The 23,261-nt window shown below is 36.6% G+C and overlaps 1 protein-coding gene across 1 annotated transcript; it reads right to left on the reverse strand.

The window, feature by feature from the left end:
* Positions 1-558: 558 nt before the first annotated feature.
* bcl11ab (BAF chromatin remodeling complex subunit BCL11A b) lies at positions 559-22,740 on the reverse strand. The gene is made up of 3 exons (XM_027014950.2): positions 22,551-22,740; positions 19,977-20,303; positions 559-2,513 (listed from the first exon to the last, which is right to left on the reverse strand). Exons 1-3 carry the CDS (start codon positions 22,603-22,605, stop codon positions 559-561), a joined length of 2,337 nt encoding a protein of 778 aa, XP_026870751.2. The 5' UTR covers positions 22,606-22,740.
* Between the last annotated feature and the right edge of the window lie 521 nt (positions 22,741-23,261).

Below are 23,261 nucleotides of genomic sequence, written 5' to 3' on the forward strand. Positions count from 1 at the left end.
TCTGTTGCATACTGTACAATAGTCTTCACTCCAAAAATGTATTCTCTGTGTGACTAGTGTGGAGAGAAAAAAAAAAAAAAACAGTTCCAGGGCAAGTTAATGAAATATCTTGAGTTGATAGCTGAAATCAGTTGTAAAATCAGCAAAAAAAATCCATAGATGGTTGGTTGCAGTTGGAACAGTGGTCCTCATTCAGCCTTTAAATAAAAACTGTCACAAAATTTAAGAGCATAATCAATGTGGTGTGTGGTCGCATGGTGTATGGTCAGGTATGGAGGCCTGGCATTATGATCTGTCTCTTATCTTTGTGTACGAGGTATAATGACAAGTTTTCTATTGTGTTCCATGGAAATTTGTTTTTATGCTATTTTTGATATCCACAAATTTATATGCAGCAATACATAAGATAGAAACTACCATCACCAAATATACAGCTATCAAATCAAATTAACACACAAAAGCATGCCAAATTAAAAAGTAACTAAGTACAAAATGCTATTTATTGCACATTAGGAAGGCGTAAAAAGCATTAAACTTCACATTATTCCAAAATGTTTTTCAGTGCATGGCAGAGTGTGTGTTTTCATTCCATTCTGTTTTTATATCATTGGCCAAGGGTCGATCATTGTGCCACTTTTTCATGTGTTTTTCCAGAGTGCTGTAGACGCTAAAAGGCATGTGGCAAATTTCACACTTGTAAACATCTTTTCCAGACTGTCCATGTGTCTTCATGTGTCGCGTCAACTTGCTGCTCTGGGCACAGGCATAACTACATAGCTCACATTTGTAAGGCCTCTCACCAGTGTGACTGCGCCTATGCACTGTCAGGTTACTGCAGTTCTTAAAAACCTTGCCGCAAAATTCACATGTATCACTGCGACGGCCATCCTTAGAGCTGGATCGTCTAGAGTTCAGATGGGGAGTGCTGGTCCCAAATACTGTACCACTGTGCTCACAAGCCAGTGCTCCATCCCACTCACCAGGTGGAGTGGAAAACCTGAGGCTGCCATTCTCTGATGAATGCTCAGAGGAAGTAGCAGAAGGCGATTGTCTTGAGTCTCCAAAGCTGAGGAAAGGTTCCTTGACTTGACGAGAGGCAGCATATCCAGCCAGCCACTGGGAATAAATGTTTTCAGTATTGGGGGTTGTAGGGGTTGTGGGTTCAAGGTCTTTCTCAACCTTGATGCGCTTGTTGAGGGAGCTGAGGGAGCCTGGGCTACCTGCCAAAAGTTTCTGTGCAACATCTTCATGAGATAAGGAGGATATTCCATTCACCATTGATTTGCAGCCTTCTTCAGCTTTGTCAGACTCAACAGCTGAATCACTGTCACCTGAATCATTACCAGAGCTGGGGTTACCTTGTTTGTATTGGTTTAGAGTGTTGTAATAAGCCTGAACCACCTCAGCACTTTTGCTATGCAGCTGCCTACTGGTTTCATGATGACGTGATCCCTCTAGAAGCAAACTAAAATCATTTTTCTCTCCTGTTTTATTCTCAGTCTCCTCTTCTTCATACTCCTCCTCCTCTTCTTCTTCCTCTTCTACTTCCTCTTCTTCCTCTTCATCTTCCTCATCATCATCTTCTACTTCTCCATTTTCTTGAATCATTCTATTGTTCTCACCTGTCAACTTAGCCACTACTGATTTGAGAGTATTGGTGGCACTGTTTAGTAAGTCACCAGTGCCTGGATCAGGAGAACTGGCAACTGAAAGACAATCATCTGCTTTGGATCTGGTGAAGGATTTATGTCGATGAGTTTTCATATGGCGTTTCAGTTTGCTGGCCTGGGTACAAGCATGATTGCACAGGTGGCACTTGTAAGGCTTTTCTCCAGTGTGACTGCGTCTATGAACAATCAGGTTGCTCTGGAACTTGAAAGACTTACCACAGAACTCACAGGACCTGACCTTGAGGACTGGTGTAGTGAGTATTTGCTGGCTGGGTGTAGTTTTGGGGCCAGAAGGAGACTGGCAAGCCCCCAGCTGGAATGGCTGTAGAAGCTTTTGAATAGGGCTGGGCTGGTTAGGAGACATGGGTGGTGAAAATGCACTAGAATGTCCAGCCAGTTCCCGTAGCCTGCGTGAAAAGTCCATAGATGGAGCATCCAGGGGGACTGAATTCAGTCGCATTACCCTGTCAAAGGTGCTTGGGTGGTGATGGGCCAGAGTCACATCATCAGTGCTCATGTGGTGATGTGGTGGGGGACTGAAAAGTGGAGGTGTCCTAGGATATTGACCCTCCATTGTGGCTGAAGCATCATCCCTGCTCTGTATCGTCATTAGGTTGAAGGGACTGCTGTCCACTAGATAGGTTGCGTGCAAGGGTGGCTGTGAACCACAGTCTCCCACCATGTCTGAAGCAGATGCCACACGTGGTGTTAAGGGGCCTCCTGGTTCACTTTCCAAGTAGATGTGGAAGCCGTGTGTATTTTGGGCATGTTTCAGCAGAAACCATGCAGTGCTGAAAGGCTGCACACATGTTATACATGTGTAACTGCTAGGCTCTTCATTTTCTGAAGGGAAGAAGTAGAAAAATATCAGTTCTCAGTGATCCATGACCAGTGATTAGGCATTTGCTATTAAAAATAAATAAATAAATAAATGTATGCAAACTCAAGATAACACACTTTTGTATTTTACAAAAGGTTTGTTTGAAAAACTTAATTAGTGTCACAATAATTGACTTAGTGTTTCATCTTGAAAAGACACTGTTGAATAAATTGTACTAAAAATTTGAATATCAGTACTATGAAACAACCACAATTACATAATTTCAGCTACTTTTCCTTTCTAACTTGAACATAAAGACCGAAGAAAAAAATGCATTCAGTCAAAGCTGCATTAAATATTTGGCAGGGATTCAGAAATTGTGATACTTACAATTTGCAAAGATTACAATTAACTGCCACCAACTGTCTTTGCATAACCTTTTCCTTTTTCCATTGCCACAATCTTTAACCTACTCATTATTTTAAATTATAGTGGGTGGAATACAAGAGATATACGGTATTAAAAGGCTCTTATTATTATTGAAGGTGGATTGAAGGAGGACTAATTTTACAATGAAGAATCAAAGTCTGTGAAATATCTGGAATGTCAGACACATCCGTAGGACTCATTCAGAATAGATTTAAGTCTTTAGTAGACTATGTGACTAGTGACTAAAATGATTATGATTATTACAGATTTTTTTAAACTGATAAGTAATCCACTTCACTCAAGCATCTGTGCACTTCCACACCATTTTACTATGGAAATGCAACTATTATAATATTGAACTGATATACTGCACAGATAGCTATACACATCAGGAATAGGAAATTATTTGACATGCTCTTTGTAATATCTTGGATGACGTAACCAGGATTTTAATTGAAGCTAGTGCATACACATACTATCAGAATGCATTGATATATGTACCAGAGCCAAGTGTTGACCATTAACAAATCGTATTGTGGAAATTAAAATACATTTAAAAAACATCTTCAGCAACAGGGAAAGATCTGAATAACCTCCACTATGCCTTGGCTATGAATAAACCCAACTACAAGTAATTCAAGCTCACTGACTAAGGTACATGCACCAAGCAAGGTATAAATCATTATCTATATGGATACACGGTCTATTTCTTTAACAAAACATAAAAGGTCCTGAACTTAAATTGGAAATAATTCATAAGAAGAGGTTGCTAGCACTTCTACAAGGTGTATTTACCACACCCTTCCTTAAACACATTAAAGTCACTCTGAAACTATAAATTCAGTCTCTCTGGATGCTTCAGAACTCTGCTCTGCAAGATGGTGTACTCTTTGTCAGTCTATGCTTGGTTGGCACTTGGTATCTTGACATGCATCCAAGTAAGATCTTGAGGAGTGAAAAATTGTGGCAATCTTTCTCAGGCAATCAGTCTGAAGGTTCCATGTATGGCTCATCACACACCAAGTGGTGTGAGTGATTGACAACTATCAAACTGATTAAAATAGTAGCACTGTGCCTAAAAGTATGTGTGTGTATGAAATAACATATACATTTACAAACAAACAGTTTAGAATTATCTTTACTTCTATAAAAAGCGACAGACAGTAAATTAAGAAATCTGTGGCTTCAGGCCATCTGCAGAGAGGATGAAAGCAATAAACTACATCAGTGTTAGCTGGCTAGCTTGCTAAACTCTTGTAAGAGTTTAATCTTACCAATGTAGCTAATAAGTTAACTAATAAATGAGCTAATAACTAATAAATGTCACACTGGACAGACACACAACAAGAGCCCTAACTACTGAAAAAAGTGACAGATGTCAGAAAAACAGTACCTGGTGATTCAACAACATTATTAATTTACATCAGGATATCATACCTCTGGCCACTGAATGGGGTCGTTCATTTACTTTGACGGAGGCAATGGTTAGACCCCTAATCAGACACTGGATGTTAAGGAACTTTCTCTCACTTAATCCTGACAAAACAGATGTGTATCTATTAGGCCCAGAGACAGCTAGGTCCTCACTCTCTAATTACTCAATGAACCTCAATGGTCTCCCAATCACATCTTCTCTAACAGTTAAAGATCTTGGAGTTATTATGGATTCCAGTCTCTTTCAAAGCTCATGTAAATAATATTTCTAGGACCGCCTTTCTCCACTTTAGGAACATTTCAAAGATTAAGAACATGCTGTCCTCACATGATGCAGAAAAGATAGTTAGGGTTAGGGTTAGGGTGACCAGTGATTAGGGATTAGCTATTAAAAATAAATAAATAAATAGATAAATGTATGCAAACTCAAGATAACACACATTTGTATTTTACAAAAGGTTTGTTTGAAAAACTTAATTAGATTCACAATAATTGACTTAGTGTTTCATCTTGAAAAGACACCGCTGAATAAATTGTACTAAACATTTGAATATCAGTACTATGAAACAACCACAATTACATAATTTCAGCTACTTTTCCTTTCTAACTTGGACATGCATTTATTACTTCAAGATTGGACTACTGTAATGCCGGTCTATTTGGCTGTACCATTAAGTCCCTAAACAAGCTCCAGCTAGTTCAAAATACAGCAGCCAGAGTTCTTACTAGAACTAGGAATTGAGATCACATCACTCCTATCTTAGCTACTTTACACTGGCTCCCAGTAAAATTTCATATTGATTATAAAATACTTCTAATAAACTACAAAGCACTGAATGGTCTTGTCCCACAATACCTTAATGAACTCTTAGTGCATTACGATCCACCACATATGCTTAGATCAATAGGCAGGGTCTTTACTATTACCAAGAATAAGAAAATCTAACGCAGAGGCAGAACCTTTTCCAATAAAGCTCCAACACTATGGAATAACCTTCCTGTAAATGTTCAAATCTTAGACACAGTCTCAATATTTAAGGCTAGGTTGAAAACTGTACTGTACAGTCAGACATTTTATTAACTACTTCCCATCTTAGGTAAAGCTGTAGATCTGGGGGTCCATGGGCATTGAGTTATGGTAAACTGGGATGTCACTTCACCTCTGTTTTGTCACTGAAGTTTGTTGACTGAAAGTGGCAGAGTGCTGATGTTCCAGGGTGCCATGATGCCTGTGTTTCCTTCTGGCTCTATCCTTTTAGCTGTGTGGCAATAGCTAGATTTGCCGGAGTCCATCTTTGCACAATATAGTTTCCCAATTTACGCACCCTAGTACTTGGACATGCCTAATAATCTAGTCTCTCTTTCTGCTGAGGTACACCTAACCCCTGAGGTCATGATGTTACTGAGCCTCAACCCATGTCAGCTGCCATGGCTACTTTCATCGCCCCCAGATGTCCCCTGCTGTAGCCCACCACACTTAATGGACCTTCTCTTGTGGGATGGGTTTTGGACACGTACTCCCTCGGGACAAAACTAGGACCTCTAGAAAATTGGACTAGACATTAATTGCTTATTTTTTTCATTTTAGTATTAGTAATTAATTTTTATCTTAAAATTTTAATTATTGTGGTAACCATTGTCAGCCAGAGGAGGACAAGCCCCCCGCTTTGAGTCTTGGTTCCTCTCAAGGTTTCTGCCTCATGCTCTAGGGAGTTTTTCTTTGCTACTGTTGCCCTTGGCTTGATCACTGGGGTTTGAACTTTTGTAAAGCTGCTTTGTGACAATGTCTGTTGTAAAAAAAAGTGCTATATAAATACATTTTGATTTGATTAGATAGACACTTATAGACCCCTAATTCCTTATTTTTTCTAAATAATGATTCTGATTTTTGATCAGCAAACAAGTAAAATAATTGACTGAGTATTAAAAATACTGTAGCAGTACAGGGGTAAAGAACCTCTGGTCTCTGGTCTCTGTCATAATCACCCCTCACTGGCTTTGTGTTTCTCACGGCGACACTTTTCCACATGCTTTGTTTTCTTCCTGGTCTTGTGTCATTGTGCTTCCTTGTTTTGGTTTCATTCTCTTCCGCCCTTTGTTTCGTTCACTCTCATAATAATCTCATTTACTCATTCAAATAACAAAATACCAAAGTCAGATCTCTTTCAAATTCAGAGAGGTGATAGAATCCATGTAGTATTGAAGTTCCAAAGTCAAATAAATTCCATCAGTGTCTGATGTTTATGCCATAGATTAGATTATTTGTCTAAGCGGATATATATTTACAATGTTCCGATGTTTATTCATTTTCCAGCAATTACTTTGAACAATACTGTTTCCTCTATTTAGTTTATTCTCTTGATACCACAGGCCTAAAAAAAAGCATGTAATTGCAGGGTCTGGTGAAAGAGCTCATTGAGGAGGTTCCCTCAGGCAGAGCATGGACCAGTACAAAAAGACTAGTGTTGCCAGTCAGCGGTGCAGCCAGAGAGTCAACATTCAAGGCTTCCCATCTACTGTGGCTTATGCCCCAGTGTTAAAGATTTGACAGTTCATTAAAAACTTTGTAATTGTTTAAATAATATGACCAAAAGTTGTTTTACTAAGATTATTATTTTATTTAAGCATAAGTATTATTTCTATTAGTAGCTGACATGAGTGTAATACAACTAATGAAACAATATTAGCTGCTTAGCTTTATGAGGCAATATTTACATACAAGGCATTTGTTCACAGACAGCAGTGCTTAGACTTGAGCCAAAATGAATATTGTAGTGTGTATAAACCATTCCCTAGCATAAAAATTAAATAACAAGAGAAATAAAGAAACCAAAATCTTACTTTAGAATTAATAATTCAGTGTGTATGTGCTGAATCAGGCAACCCCAATTCTTCATTCTTCAACACTCACCCCAGTGCTAAGGCTCTACGCCAGGTTCCAGTAGTCACCATAACTGGATACATATGTTCTAAGATGAGTTATAGTAGCAAATGGGGAAATATATATAGCCTTAAAAATTACTGAATTTTTTTGTCTTGGTTTCTCTCCATTTCTTTCATGTTACTGTTGCCAGACATTTAACTAATAAGATAAGGCTGAGAACAGACAGCATCATAATGGAATCATGTGGTCTGTGTTTTCTAACATCTGTAAAAAGACCCAAACTCAAGACCTGATGCATCAGTTTTAAGAAGAGTTTTATAATTATGACAAAGCAAAACATGCACAGCCCCATGCAAACCACATCAGTCTGTGATGATCAGATGGATGCACATGTAGCAAAGATAGATTACTCCTTATTCCTCTGATAAAAAATTGGTTTGGTAAGGGTGGGTCATTTCACCTTCTACCCACGGACAGGAACCGGGATGCCTGTGGTGCCAGTAAGTCCAGCTACGCTGCCATTAACAGGATTAAACAAAATAAGGTTTACGACTTCAGCAAGGACACGTGACCCAAGTTTTATGGCTCTCTGTCCTCTTCTGCTGGCCCTAGGAGTTGTAAAATTACCATCTTGGAATGTGGGAATATCCTGATTTCCACAATTTCATCAGTTTCTGAGGTCTGTTAAATTCTATGTTCTTAAATTCCATCAAACTTTAAGGTTTCAGGACAACCAAAATTTTCTGTGCACATTCAAAGGATAAAACTTACTTCCATTTGAACTTATGTGCAGGAGATATCAATGTATATAATAAATATTTTTGTCTTTCATAGGTGCATTGTGCAACATGGCAATAAGAAATGTTGATACATTTCTTTCCCATAGATTTAAGATCTACAGAGTAATAACAGTTTAATATGGTGTTCACCATGACCTCAAATTTTGTAATAAGCAAGCAATGTCTGGTTATCTTAGTGTAATCTTCAAATTGTGTTTGCTTCTATTATTTTGGTAATTTGTCCATGGTTTTCTTTTCTAATTATCTTCACTACTTGTCATAATTATTGTCCATTACTCATTATTACCTTCTTTATAGATTGCTTACCTCATGTTTAACATAAATAAAATTGTTAGCCACTTCAAATTGTGTTTACTAGGATTCTTCTCTGAACCAATTAGACAAAATATATTAGATTATATTAGAAGGTTAGTAGTTTGTAGCTTTCAAGCAAGTAGGAAAGGAATTAAAGTTTCATATTGTCTATGTGTATGATACTGCACTGTTTGAAGTCTTTATTCAAAAGGTATGATTGGTTAATTTTGCTCATGGTGAACCACCTCAGAATGCCTTTTCCCATTATAGTTAAAACAAAGGATATTATATACATGAACTCTGGACAGGCGTCCCCTCCCTTGATGCATACCTGTTCTTAAAACCTGTTCTGGTTTTAAAGAGAGACAAGGTGGAGGAGAAAAATAAAGTTTTGATGCCCAGGTCAAAATAAAAACAATAAACAATACACAAGAAGAAACAAATAAGTTTAATTTGTACCCAAGGAACCAAGCCAATAACTTCACTAAGCCAACACGCTAACAGACCTCAGTTTCATTTAATTTTTTTTGTTTATGTTTGTCAGAATTAGCTGATCACCACCTTTATATGACCTATAGGCCTACTTGTGATCAAGCAATTCTGTTTTTGTTTGTGCTGATAAATACTGAACTTTTGTTGAGCCGTTAGTGATTAATCCATTCTAGAAACTTCAACAAAGGTAGGAACAGCCTACAGAACCACAGGTACCAAGATTCCTACTATGCTACCTTCTGGAAAGGCCTACGCACTAGTGCAGCTAGGTCTCTGACTAAGCCAGCTTTGGGAATAAAGTCCAGAGGATCAAGAACACGCTGGGTTTGTTTCATTGTCCATTGGTTCCACATTGAACCTGTAGGCTTGTGTACCAACTAAGCAATAGAAAAGGCACTCTCCAATATCAGTCCAGATGGGTTCAATCAGGTGAAACTATCAATTGTAAGGCCTTCCTCACATATGCTATCATGTTATCACCAGTAAAGTTACTATAATGTCTATGCAATAGAATTTGATTATGTAACTCCTTTCACCCACCTGCTAAGTAGGTTCATGTAGGTTTTGGCCGTTGAAATCGGATAACAACCTGTTATCCAAATTTTTGTTTCCAAATAGGAAAATGGAAAATGGGAAACTACATGTTATCTGAATTCTGATTTGGTCTAAAAATACAGAGAACAGGTTATATGCAATGTTATTACATTTCCTTTTATTTGCACCAACAAGGAAAATAAAAAATTCTAATTTAAATGCATGAAACTGGTAATTTATTTAGTTATTTACTTCTACCAGGAAGCTTTTGTCTCAAATGTAACCTACATCATTCACACTGCACAGGCTGACAATGGGGTCAGAAACACTGGCACCATATGAGGAATTCATCCAGAATATGTTACAGAATGAGATTTCACACTCTGAAATATATAAACACTTGTTGGAATTAGGAGTACAAAGAGGAACTTCTGAAAGAAGTATATATAGTTTATCTGACAATTTGAAGACATTTAGAGGTAGGAATAATACACTTATTTAAACTATTCATCCTTGACAACTATTGTTAATAGTAATTAATTCCTTTTGATCTTTTAAATGTAATTTTAGTATTCTTTTAATTCATCACCTCTGTATGTATATGACACCCCAACAATATTCAACATATTATAAAAACACAACTAAACTTCAATCTGCATTGCTTTGAACCAGTATCAAGAACAACTGTAAATCATGTGCTTCACAAAGCTGAAATTTATAAATGCTGACTTATGACCGGTCATATACACTGCTTAACAACTTTCAGCCAGAATATGTCAAACAATTTCTATGTTCTCAACAAAATATTATGAGAAGTTGTAGTGGTTAGAATTAAGTACATTTCAACCTCCTTCAATTAAGAACTTTTCTTCTTGAATTCATTACTTGGTGTAAACACATGGTTATGTCCACTTTTTATATTACTGCAGCTCTATAAGATTTGCATATTTTAACCCAGATCAATAGTGCTTACCTATGGAATGTGGGACCAGATCCATTGAATCATGTAGATCGTGATTTTTATTTAAAAGTTTTATTTATCCCTCTTCATGCAGGAAAATCTTTAAATATACCGATCCAACACACACAGTCAGCCATATATACAAACAACATCAACAATGGTTAGCCTTATTAGCAAAGTAACTTGAATTAATTTTTTTCCCATTGTTTCCTGTGTAAAGGAAGCCATTTTCTTGTTGTAAAATGATATTTGCAATTTAACTGTTTAACTGACAGTATCAGACAACTGACCACATCTGGGGTCAACAACAAAATGAATTGTCCCTTGAAAACATCACTAATCCAGATAATGGACTGTGAAGAGTTGGACATGTACAGTATCTGGACACATTGTCCTCCATTTCTAACAAACCTTATGTGCCAGTTAAGTCATCTTGAAATAAGTAGCCTCTAGGCCTGGAATTCACACAGGATTTCTGGTATGTTGCAAAAAGCTTCACTTTATTGTTCAAATAACTTGAAAACTATGCAACACATTTTTCCACAACTGTACAAATTCATATCTAAGTACATCTTAAAACATGCTGTATCAGTAATATTTTTTCTTCCAAATCTGCCAAGTCAAACTGCTAAATTTTCAAAACAACAGAGCCAGGTATACCAAAGCAATTGGCTGCAAGTGGACACAGCAAAAAAAATCTCAGAAGACAACTTCCCAGTTTCATCATTTGCAGCAGATTTAGACTATGTCTTACCACTGAGTGGACTATCCATATTTGGTACTGACTCTTTCCATTCAGTAGAGGATAGGGCATCTGCAGAGAGGCTCTTTATAACTGACTTCCCAAACTTGATTGCTTTGTTTGACAGTGCTGCTAACTGAATTATACCAAGCTGCATTAAAACACCTGATGAACATCACTCAACAGCATCTCTAGGCGCAGTATTAGTTGCTGTTTTACCTACAGATTTTATTAACACTGTAAAACCCAACACAACATTTACCAATGAATAATACATGGAACCTCCACATAATATGCAGATCAGAAAACTGAAGTTTTGACACTGAACAAAAGAGCTTTGATGTTCATCAATTTAGATCCCTTATGAAAACTTTCAAGTTTTCAAATTAATTAAAGTATTACTGGTCTCATCACTGCCTAAAGCATCCTTCACCTTTGTCATTCCATGGATATTTGTGTCTGTCTCCAAAAGGTGAACAAGAACTGCCTTGCATGGTCTTACCTTGTAATTGACCATTTTTTATATATTGCACTACACTAATTTTTTATGACTTATCCTTTGGCTAACATTGGTAACAACAAATTGGATATTGCACTAATCACCTTTGATGAGTTCTGGCTGTGACTGTGTCACTAGCTTGCATGGTCCTTTAGAAGCATCAGGAAATGTAGTATGCATAAAGGTAAAAGGGAGTATCAGCAATGAAGGAACTTTCATTGGGCATTTCAAAATGTCTGTCCCGACCTCCATGGACCTCATAAATCAAGGTCATTGTGAGGTCCATGCAGGTCAGGATAGACCTCAGCCCACTGAAATTGAGGTCTAACCCAGAATACTAAAATTACCACTGTCTTTAGGAAATATGTCAATGTTCATGTCATTAGTGATGTACAAACTGCTAGCATTCACCTGTTTAATTTAAACAGTGAATATGAAGACAGCAAGGTTAAATGAGGTTTTCCAGTGCTGGTTAAAGTATAAATATTTGACAATTTTTGCTTAGGCCCCAGTAGAAAATGTTAAAATACATAAAACAAATTACACCTGTATTCTATATGAATGGTTTTAGACATACATCACTCTGAGTATTTCATCATTTCCACTGTGACTCAAGCAAAGATTTTCAATAAGGTTACATTTGCAGTGACCGACAGAATTGAACATATACAATTGCATTCCATCAATGTCTATTCCCTTAACAAAGACAGTTTCATATAGTTTCATATAGCCTTAACTAATATGACAAAATACAGTAAAGGAGATGGAAATATTCTACATATTTTATCATCAGTTCACCTACATATCAGTCCTACATGTTTTCTCATCAGTTCACCTAGCTTTAAATTGGTTCATTTTCAAGAAATCCAGAAAGAACCTCAATGAAGTGAGTAAATGTCACTGCAACACTATAAGCTGATCAGTGAAATGTACTCCACTGGCAAATTATTATTTTGATTGAGAACAAACTGGTGGTGTAAGAAGTATTGAGAAGTATAATGGAAAAAACATTGATGGGAATGTATTACTGCTGTGCATGTAAGACATTTTACTGAGAAATCTTTATATTTGTTTCTCAAGTAACATTTCCAGGCATGATTCTACCAAAAATACTATTCTTCAGGTCTTTTTTCTTTTTTTCCCTAAAATGCCTCATTGCTGCCATTTCACATTTTTGCATCATTGCGAATTTGTATTGTGGAATTTAGGTATCACATCACTAGCAGTAGTTGGTGCTGAGGTAGTCATGTGTAAGCTTTTAAGCATTTTTTATTACATTTTACAAAAATTATTTGCTCTGTGCATTGCACCCCAATTTTCTTTTATCGATTTTATTATTTTAACAGCTAATGGGAATGTTCATTGTCATTGAAGTTGATGGACTGAATAAATGTTTGTATTTAAGTGTTTTGGTATAGAGTCTTTATAAATTTTAAGTGTTTGTACTGAGTTAATGCTAGTTACATTTATTAACACTTTTGGTTTCCTTAAATTAAACGAGTTGCTGCTTTTTATAAGCTGTGACATCTATAGACTATTTTTATCTTAATAGTTCAAAATGAGTTGGTAGTAATTGTGGGTGCATAAGTTACTTTAATGTAATTTGCATCAGTCAAAGATACTTAATTTTAATGAGTTAACAAATATTACAATATTGGTACTATTGCTTAATTGTATATAACAAACATGCTTTGTTCATAGTTATTTAAGAAAATGATTTATGACAGAATTGAGTTAATAAACTTAAATGGTTTGTTAAATCAGATTTCTCAAATGATTTGAGTTGACTTGTCAGGTTTTTCAATGTCAATTTCAAACTATTTTTTCATTAAACTGTAAAAGTGCATTCTTTCACAGCATGCAAATCAGGGACATGCACAAAAATGTAAAAATTCAAAGCAATCCCATATGCATCCATAATGTCATAATGTTTTAACTGTGCTGACATTTTCTTTAAAGAGGACCTATTATGCTTTTCTAGTTATTCCCTTTTTTAAATTGTTATATATCTTGTTGTGCATGTAAACAGTCTGCAGTTACAAAGCCCAAAGTGCATGCCAGAGTGAGTAATTTTCTCCCAAATAAACCACTATTTGCATGGTGACACAATCATAACACCTTACATATTGCCCACCAAACAGCAAGCTTGGCACACAATGCATAGCAAGTACTGGAAGCCTGAAGAGTTTGTTCAGTTTTGTAGCTAGCCATGTCAAGAAGACACTGCGTTGTGAATGTTCCCACCAATGTTTCAGTTAATTTACTGTGTGCCTGGCACCTCCTGGAGGACTGTTCAATTTGATACTCAATTTTTGCACATTTTACTCCTAAAGGATGGCCAGAGGAGGATGGGCCCCTCTTTAGTCTTGGTTCCTCTCAAGGTTTCTTCCACATGTTCTAGGGAGTTTTTCCTTGTCACCATCTCTCTTCACTTTCTCACTGGGGGCTTGGACAGTAACATGTGTAAAGCTGGTTTGTGACAACAGCTGTTGTAAAAAGCGCTATATAAATAAATTTCATGTTCACAACCTGTAAACTATGCATTCTTATGTGTAGATTTGTGATGTCTAAACCAAGCAAGGTAGCTACTATGACCATTCAAGTGTGGCATTGTTGGCTGTAGCCAAGTTAGTTGCTGAGTTACATCTTGTTGAAATATAATTAGAAATCCACCTGGAAAAGGGATTGACATCTTATATTGTAGGCTTACAGGACAGCACAGGTTATTTCTTTGAATGGGACACAGGCAGAAAAATTTAATTATCCTCTATGTAAATAAGCTATTTAGTTATCTAGCTATGCAAGCTAGTTACTTAGAGGTACTAGTAGCTAACATTAGCTACATATACTACCTACTTGCTTTAAAAAAAAAGCACTTAATTTACTTACTTAACCTGACATATTTCTGAGTGAAATGGGGGGAAAGTATGGGCAGGACATGATTTTATCAATCAGAATTTGATTGGATTTTGAATAGTGCGAATAGCCTGCACTTCATCATGAGGGTAATGAATCCATGTTTACACTCTATCATTACACAGTGCTAGATGATCAGTTTGGCAATGAATATTAGTTTAGTAAGAGTGACAAAGCAGACAGAGCATTGCCAAATTGTATCTATACAAAGTAATTTTAGCTATCTGAAAGAACTGCTGTATCTGTAGAGTGTAGGTGAGTTGTATTCTTAAAACAATCCTGGCTAAAATGCCTCAAACATAATCTGGTATTCTCCAGTACTACACCTTGAAAATATAATTCAAGCTACAAGGGCTCGTTACCATGATATTTTAGATGTGGGGAACAAGAGTATTGGTATCAAAAAATAATAATAAAATAAATCCACACATTTTAGTCATGTTGCTAGCCAACATTAGTGCAACTAGACATTGAAACACACCATAATATTACTGGTTGGTATTATTTTTTCCTGTGGGACATGACATGTGAAATAGAAGCTTTTTAGAGAAGGGCAGAAGTCACTGCATTTTTGCTGATTTCAGAAAAACAAAACTGGCTAAATGATTTGTTACTGTGAATCCTGATTAATGTGACTGAACATGAGTTTAAAGATTTTAAAAAAAAGTATTGATTTCAGGTTGACATTAATGTAACAGATGTATTACAACTGACTCTTGAAACTGCGCTGCGTGATTCCACGGTAATGTTTAGTCTAAGCAGAGGAATCTTTAGAAACAGCACTTTTCACAGCTGTTGGTACTTTTAACAAACAAATGTAGACCAGAAATTGTGTCCAACTGAATTATTAAACATAAAACTATAAAAGTTTTGCTTTTATAAATACTACTTTGTAAAAACCTCTCTCCATAGTTGGCTATATGGCAACCATCACCTATTGAAGCTCCGCTGTATCTGTGAACTGAAGGTAAACAAGTGACACCTTTTTTTTTTGTTCATTTGTTTTTGCTTTACTGTATCTAACACATTGCGGCTAAACACATATTACAGTGCTTAGCTGTAGGCTTCTCAGCTAACAAGGCTAACTTGACAACTTCTTAGTGTGTTATAAGGGTTTTACTAATCAGCTGTAGTCCCAATTTTAAATTGTGTGGAAATACAGTGATACCTGCCCCCATTCACTAGATGTTGAACAGTGTTCAAGTTTGGAGGTGGACTTATGATGTAAAGATGTAAGGTCCTGTAAAGCACTTGGAAACTACCATAGATTAAATTATTTCTAAGGCACAGTACAGCTTGAAAATAAATTATACCAAAAAGAAACACAAGAAAAAAATGTTAAACTTATGCCAATGTTCAGTCTAAATCTTCTTTGTATAATTATAATAATTATTTATAATTGAGATTGATTGAGTTTATTAAGACTGATAAATCTAACACATTTTCAATTTAGAGTACAGTCTGTAGACAGCAAGATTGGTGGTTGACCAATTAGGACAGAGTGGGTGAGGTGACCAAGCAGGGCAGACCTGCTTCATGTAACGTTGGGCGGCAAGGCAGGATGCAAAGACGAGCACACATGTTAGATGACACAGATGTTTATTAGCACAATGAGAAAACTAACTCAAACAAGACAAGGACACTACGTTACTGACTAACACACAACAAACAGCATCAAACAGTCTCGTGGCACAGTCTCTCACAACCAAGCCTGTATAACATGCGGTCAAACACTAATAACAACAATAATAAAACAAGGGTTTAAATATGTGTGCCACCAATGAACATAACTATAGACAGATGTGACAGGACTAATGAACATGGTAGGGGCATGGTGCTAGACACACACACACACACACACACACATGGGGAGGAACCGAGGAGGAGAGGGCTGTGCCGTGACAGTTTATTAGGAGGGGGTGCATAAATACACCAGAGCTCGAACTAAGCATTTCAGACAGAGATTAAAGAAATGTATAGTACAAGAAACTTATTGTGGTTTTGGAGCACATAAGCATGGAAGTCTATTCTAGTAGACCAGAAAAATAACATTTATTAACATTGAAAATTAGTATAATAGGTCATCTTTAATTTGTGTGCCCAAGAGAGAGTGGATATGGACAATTTTATTTGTCCTGTGCTTTAACGGGCCAACAGTTCTCCCAAAATTTCTGGCAATTTTTGTAGTGCTTAGTTTTGAGATAATGGATAGTTTTTTTTTGGGTTTTTTTAGGTATGTATGTATGTATTATGAGGGCATTGTTTCCTTGTCACAGTTTCCCTTTCAACAGACATTGTCAGGGAATCATATATTAGTAAACACACTCACTCATTCTCACCATGTATCAGCATGTAATGTTGCTTTTGTCAGTTGAACATGTCACCCCTTTTCTCAGTTTATCAGCATATAAGTAAGCATCACATTCATTCACTTAATATAGCCACCATTTTGAAAACCATAGACTGAGATAGGATCATTACAAATGTAAAGATAAAACACCATATGGCTGGACCGAAAGCCCAAAGCAGCTACACAAAGCATACATCATAATCATGTCACCTGATTCCTGGATTGGAAGAGCACCATAATCAATGACATGTTGTCCACCATCCTCACCAACACAGGCAGTGTTAATACCCCATTGTGCCGTTTACCTGAATATCAAAGAATCACCCTCAAGGATGGACTTGTAGCCTGTCTACCTTATCTCATAAAATGTACTCTTTTAGTTTCCCTCTTATTTTTAAATGCAAAAAAATACATAGATCTCCATTTCTTTTCTCTCCATTACTAAATTGTCTTTCCACTTGTTCCTCTCCTTCTATAGGACTTATTTGATTTTCTCTTTTCATTTTTCTATTTTACACATGCTAATTCTTAATTAAATCCAACATGACTCCTGATTTGTTAATAATAAGAAAAGTGCCAAAAATTCAGGCCTCATCAAATGTGTCTAGAAAAAAAGTAAACTATCTTGTTTTTTTTGCCTAACCCGTTTTGCCACAGCCAGGCCTGTCTGAACCACCTGCCCAGAATATAATCTTCTGTTTGTACTGCCTTTGGCATCCTTGCTGTCCTTATCTCTCATACACATTATGGGTACTACACATCACAGATGGTTAACATAAGCAGAGGAGAGAAAATTTAGAATTTTTAAACTATGTTGTTAAAGTACAGTCACTAGATCATGCTCCCCACCATGTAGAACATGGAAGTCCTAAAAAAAACAAGATGATGCCTTACCTATAATTTACAGTAATTAATTATTTTGTTTATTTAGTAGAATAATTATTAATTAGATTTTTTCCTGATTAAAGCAAAAAAATTTGACAGAGCATGTCTATTAGCATCTTTTTGGGGGTGGGGGGCAGTTAAAACATTGAGGAGTGGTCTTTTACCGGTGTTCTCGTTGTCTTCCTATATCCCCAGTGTGCTACCACAACTGTTATTAAATTGCAGAGGTGATTAATAGAGCTAAGGACAATTAATGTTTTTTGTTTGTTTCTTTGCATAGGTATACTAAATTAGAGACAGGAAAAAAAATACACTGACACATTCTCAGAGGTAATAGGAATAGGGTGCTGCTGAACTTTAGACTTTCCTTACCACCTTTTAGTTTACCTCTTACCATTATATTAAGACAATTTGCCATGCTGGACCATTAGTTTGCAATTATGATTGGAGCAAAAGTAATGAATCTCAAGTCAGCCCTATAACATATCACTTATATAACATATCTATCATAGATCACTGTTCTGGTGGGATGGCATCTGTATACCCTGCACATGTCCACATAACCTTCACAAAACCACGCTCAAAAAGAAAACAGACTGAAATGCCAACATTTCCAGAACTCTTACAATATAATTTCAGCATCTGTCAAAGTAGCTCTCACTTACATCTTTCGTCTCCAATTATTGTCAGATGCTCTTACTGAGATCAACTTACATATTCATTATGTTTGTTCCCTGGAAATTGAACCCATGATCTTGGTGTTGCTAGCACCTTAGAGCTAAAAGGTGAGCAGGCCTCAGTCTTTCTGTGTGACAGAAATACTACTACACAGACCTGCTCACCAACACTTTGTGGAAGCAGAGTGAGTTACCAAAGTTTAGAGATCCCATATAGCCTTCCGTCTCACCTCCCTGTAGCAGACAGGCTGTAGTAACCCTCCCAAGAAAACTGTGGCACCATGCCAAGCAGGCTGAAAGGAAGGAAGGCTGCAGGACATGAGTGCTAGCACAACTCAAAGAGAGTAATGATTATGCCTCGTGTGGCATGCAGGGCATCAGCTAAAAGGGATCATATCTACATCAAGTGTGAGACATTAATGCATTATTGCAATATACCAAGTAAATCACTCTTCAGTATTTTGTTCACTCAGAGGTGCTTAATAAAACCACAGAGGAGTGTGAGAGAGGGTGGGGGAGGGAGGCCTGTACAGAAGGGGTTACTGCCCTCAATGATCATCTGGTCTTCTGAGGGGCATTCAGACTGAACAAAACAAAGAGGGAGGGGGTGGGCTTACTAGCTGCTCTGTGTCCACATGCACATTTTAAATGTTTATCATGCAAATTTCTCCAGTCATGACACTTAACGGATTTACCAGAGTTGATACAGCCAATACGGAATTCCATCTGTCATGACAGACATCTGCTTAAACAACGTAAGCTTAGTGAACATTTTAGAAACCTCAAACTTGTGCATGCTAATACAATCTCTGCTGATATATTCCAAAATCTGTACTAGCTAGACACAAGTACCTGCAACAGATTCTACTGTGCCTACAGGTTGAAATTGAAAAGTTTATGAATTGTTATAGGAAATAGATTATATACAATAACTAAGTGAACATTAAAATGGATGCAAATATTTGGAAAATCACTGCAAACCAATGCATAACAACAAAGGAGCCAACCCATTTACTGCTTTCCTATTTTTAAACTGACATGGCTTACTGATACAAAGTCACTGATTATGAATAATTGAATGCTATGTACCTAAGTCTTTTTGTTTGTAATTCTCCTCTGTTTTATAACTCATTTTGTTCCTTACAACAAAAAACAAACATAAAATAAAGTACGTTTTGTCTACCCTGAAAACTACCTAGCTTGTAGGCTTACTGAGTATGCTACATAACCTTATTTACAGAAGTCAAACTGTATATGCTTGTGCTCTATAAATAGTTTATGCTGTGCTCTGGAATGTTAAGGCTGCTAATTTCCACAGATTTGAATCGTATATTTTTGCTTTTTTATATTAGTAATAAAGTGATTTTGTATTTAATACAGTGATGTGATACAGAAGTACTTAGTGGTTGTAAAATTCCTTAAATATCTGCAGTCTTAATTTTGAACTGTTTTTTCAATACAGCAAAATTTAGTAATTTACAAATGTACAAATAAAATACAGTAATGACCCTAACCCTAACACAGATGTCTCTAATTAAAATAGCAAAAAGATATTAAATAAATCAATAAGGATAAGCCAGTAATTCTACCTGTTATATTCTCCCGCTTTGGACATATTCCACGGAGGGTGGAGGACAAGCACTCCTCTTTATTGGGAGACATCTGGACAGCCACCTCCACAGGGACACAGGCCTGGCGCAGGCCTGAATGTGGAGGAGACAGTTGCTGCTCCCCAGCTTTTTCCATGCAGATGTGGTCTTGGCATTGCTTCCGTTTGTGTTCAATAAAGATCAGGATATCTGATAAAGGAAACCTGGAGTGGCACTGACCGCATGTAAGGAGGTCCTGATCATGGCACTGCACCATCTGAGCATGAGTGTCTGGCTCCTCTGGAACGTCATCTGACACATGGGGAGCTATTACACATACAAAAAAAAATACAGACAGGTTTATAAAATAACAGAAAACCAGGATGTATTGTTTGATATTTAAAAACTTTATGGTGACTCAATAAAAAACTGAATAACTGGGCAGTGGTGGTTCAGTAGTTAAAGTACTCAACTTGTTCTCAGACATAATTGTAAGTTGCTTTGTATAAAAGCATCAGCTAGATACTATAAATGAATAACAATACTAGCAGAACGGATGCACTGTGAAACATATATAGCAAAGTTGTGACTTATAAGTGATACCAATCTGAATGATAACAGGGGTAGTGCTGATTTTCAGATATATACTTTGTTTCAATCTAATTGTGGAGGCATCGTCTACAGGCATACATCAATGATCACTTCAGATTTGTAATGTACAGCTATGTTTGTTTTACTTTTAATGTTGTTTCTTTTATCTTCGATTTTCTTTGTAAACTCAGTTTAAAGAGCATGCAACAATATATTATTTGTATCTCTAAGTAGAATATAACTGATAAAGAAAGAAGAATGATGAAAAAGCAAAATAAAAAGGAAAAACACTGGTTTCCCACCACAATTTGGTTTTAAAAAAGGAGGGCATTGTTCACTTTAGTCTCTTGACCCTGTTCATTATCCTGCCAATCTCATATCTTAATGAACCCAACACCTCTGAGAATCAAAAAATAGAATCTAATTTGACTTTGAGATGATCGGAACATATTAAGTTAAAAGTGTTGGGATACTCTAAACTGAGGTTAGATATTGAGGTGTCAGCTATATGGGGTAGTTCCCAGAAGATAAGATGAAGCTTATGAAAGAGCAAAGGAGATGATGTGCTGCTGTACAGGGCTAAAGTGGGATTGTTACCATCAGCCTTATCCAGGATGTAATTTTGTGTCAGATCAGTTAGGAGCAACAGTGGCTGTTCCAAGCATATTCTTGAGGGCAAAAAAAAAAAAAAGTTCCTCCTAATCAATGTATACCAAGACTCTGCTTATAAAATATCCAATGTGCAGCAAAGTAATACTTTTGTTAATTTTTTTTAATGTGAAAACAATCATTTAACATTCTGAGAATTTTTTTTTTAATTAATTCAAATTCAGTATAAAAATAAGGCCTTGTTAGTCAGCTTTGAGCATAGTCATGGGTACCTACATCGCTAAGTAGCATTAAAATATCAGAATCTTCATTAAGTGATAAAGCATTCAGTTCAGTGTATGATTGATGTGATAGATGAAAACATAAGCTCTTAAAGTTCTAAATCAATAACCTAATAAAATGGCATACTTTGTTAATTCCTTTTTAAATCTGAAATTTGCCATTGTGCTGCTGATCAAAGCCCAGGCTTGGAGCAACACCATGTTGCCAAGCAGAGCAATGCCATGGAGCAGAAGGGGATAAGTATCTTGCCCTACCCAGGGTATATTGCATAAGCATTAAATTTAAGTATTTGCTTTATTAGTATTTAAACAGATACCTCGAGTGCAAATCAATAATGCGCCACAACTAAATAAACGTTATAAAAGTTAGACTTGACACGATCAAGGTCAAGTTCAAACAGTCATCCTCCGTCTAATGTTCTGCCCCCTATGGGCTAAAGCTGATGTCATGCTCTGCCAACAAGAGCAAAGAAGAGTGAGGCCAAAATGTAGATTTAGAGATGAAAACTAAAATATAAAATACTTTTGGATTTAATTATTATACAACACGTTCTCCACCAAGAAAGCCTTGAACAAATAACATTGTAAATGGGACCAATGTTAGATATTTTAGCGACATTTATTGCATAAACTAATAAGAAAAAAGATACGAACACTACCCCACGTTTAACACTATAAAACTCGTTTACATGCTTTCTGATGAAGTATAATAAGTGGAGATTAACCGCATGACGTTTTAACATTTGGTTTAAGAAATGTGGTTTATAAAGTTATCTCTTAATGCAACTCAGTTTTCTCCAAACTTTCTAAATAGATGTCCAAAAGTATAATAATTTATAGACATTATAGACTAATGCGGTTAGCTTGCATAAAAGTCCAGATATGTAGGTAATCTTTTTATCTACCTGCGCTTGTTTGAGTCCATTCATAAAGCATAAGGGAGACCCTTATGGAAGGCACTGAAAAAAATCCAGACTGACTTCTCTCGTAACGAATTCAAGGTTTTTTTGTACTTTGTACTAAACAAGATGCTCCCTTTGCTTTCCAAAAAAAAAAAAACCGCATTTGTGAATAAATAATGAACTCAACTTACGTGAAACCCCCCTCTTGCTGAAATGCTGGGGTTTGCCCTGTTTGCGTCGAGACATGTTGGACACGGTCTCAGGTTGGTTCACATTTGGTAAATCCAGTCTTATGAAGAAGACTGCGGAAGAAATCCTTTATCGCATGAAGTATCCAAAGTGAATTACAGATATTAGTGGATATTCAGGTACGGCATTTGTGCGTTGGGCTTCATAGCTCCGTGCAAAAGAAGACGAAGTAGCCAAGTCGCTGCAAGTTCAAGTACGGACGTGACGTTCCGTAGAACTTGAACGTCAAGAGATAGATGGCATAGATTTACAAAACAGAGGTAGGGTCAAGTCTGGCGAGTAGGAGGAGGTGGGGTGGGATGGGTTAAAACCAATGGATGGATACTCATGGTGGTTTGTATATAATGTAACCCAGCCCCATCAGGATAAGCCTGATGAACGTTTCTCACACACACACACACACACACACACACACACACACACACATTTTATAGAAGTATAGCCATGTGACATTAAAGGACCGCATTAGACTGCCCGAATTAAAAAAAAAAAAGTGAGCAAGGTACTGACCAAGAGTTTGACACAGATTTCAACAAGAACAAAATTAATCATCCTTTTATTCCAAAAATCAAACGAAAGGTCTGAGACCATGGGCCTATATTTGAATTATTCCACGACAGATGCATTGCTGTATGAACTTATCTCGTGTTGCT

This window comes from Electrophorus electricus, chromosome 1 (genome assembly GCF_013358815.1).
Source record: "Electrophorus electricus isolate fEleEle1 chromosome 1, fEleEle1.pri, whole genome shotgun sequence".
NCBI lineage: Eukaryota > Metazoa > Chordata > Actinopteri > Gymnotiformes > Gymnotidae > Electrophorus > Electrophorus electricus.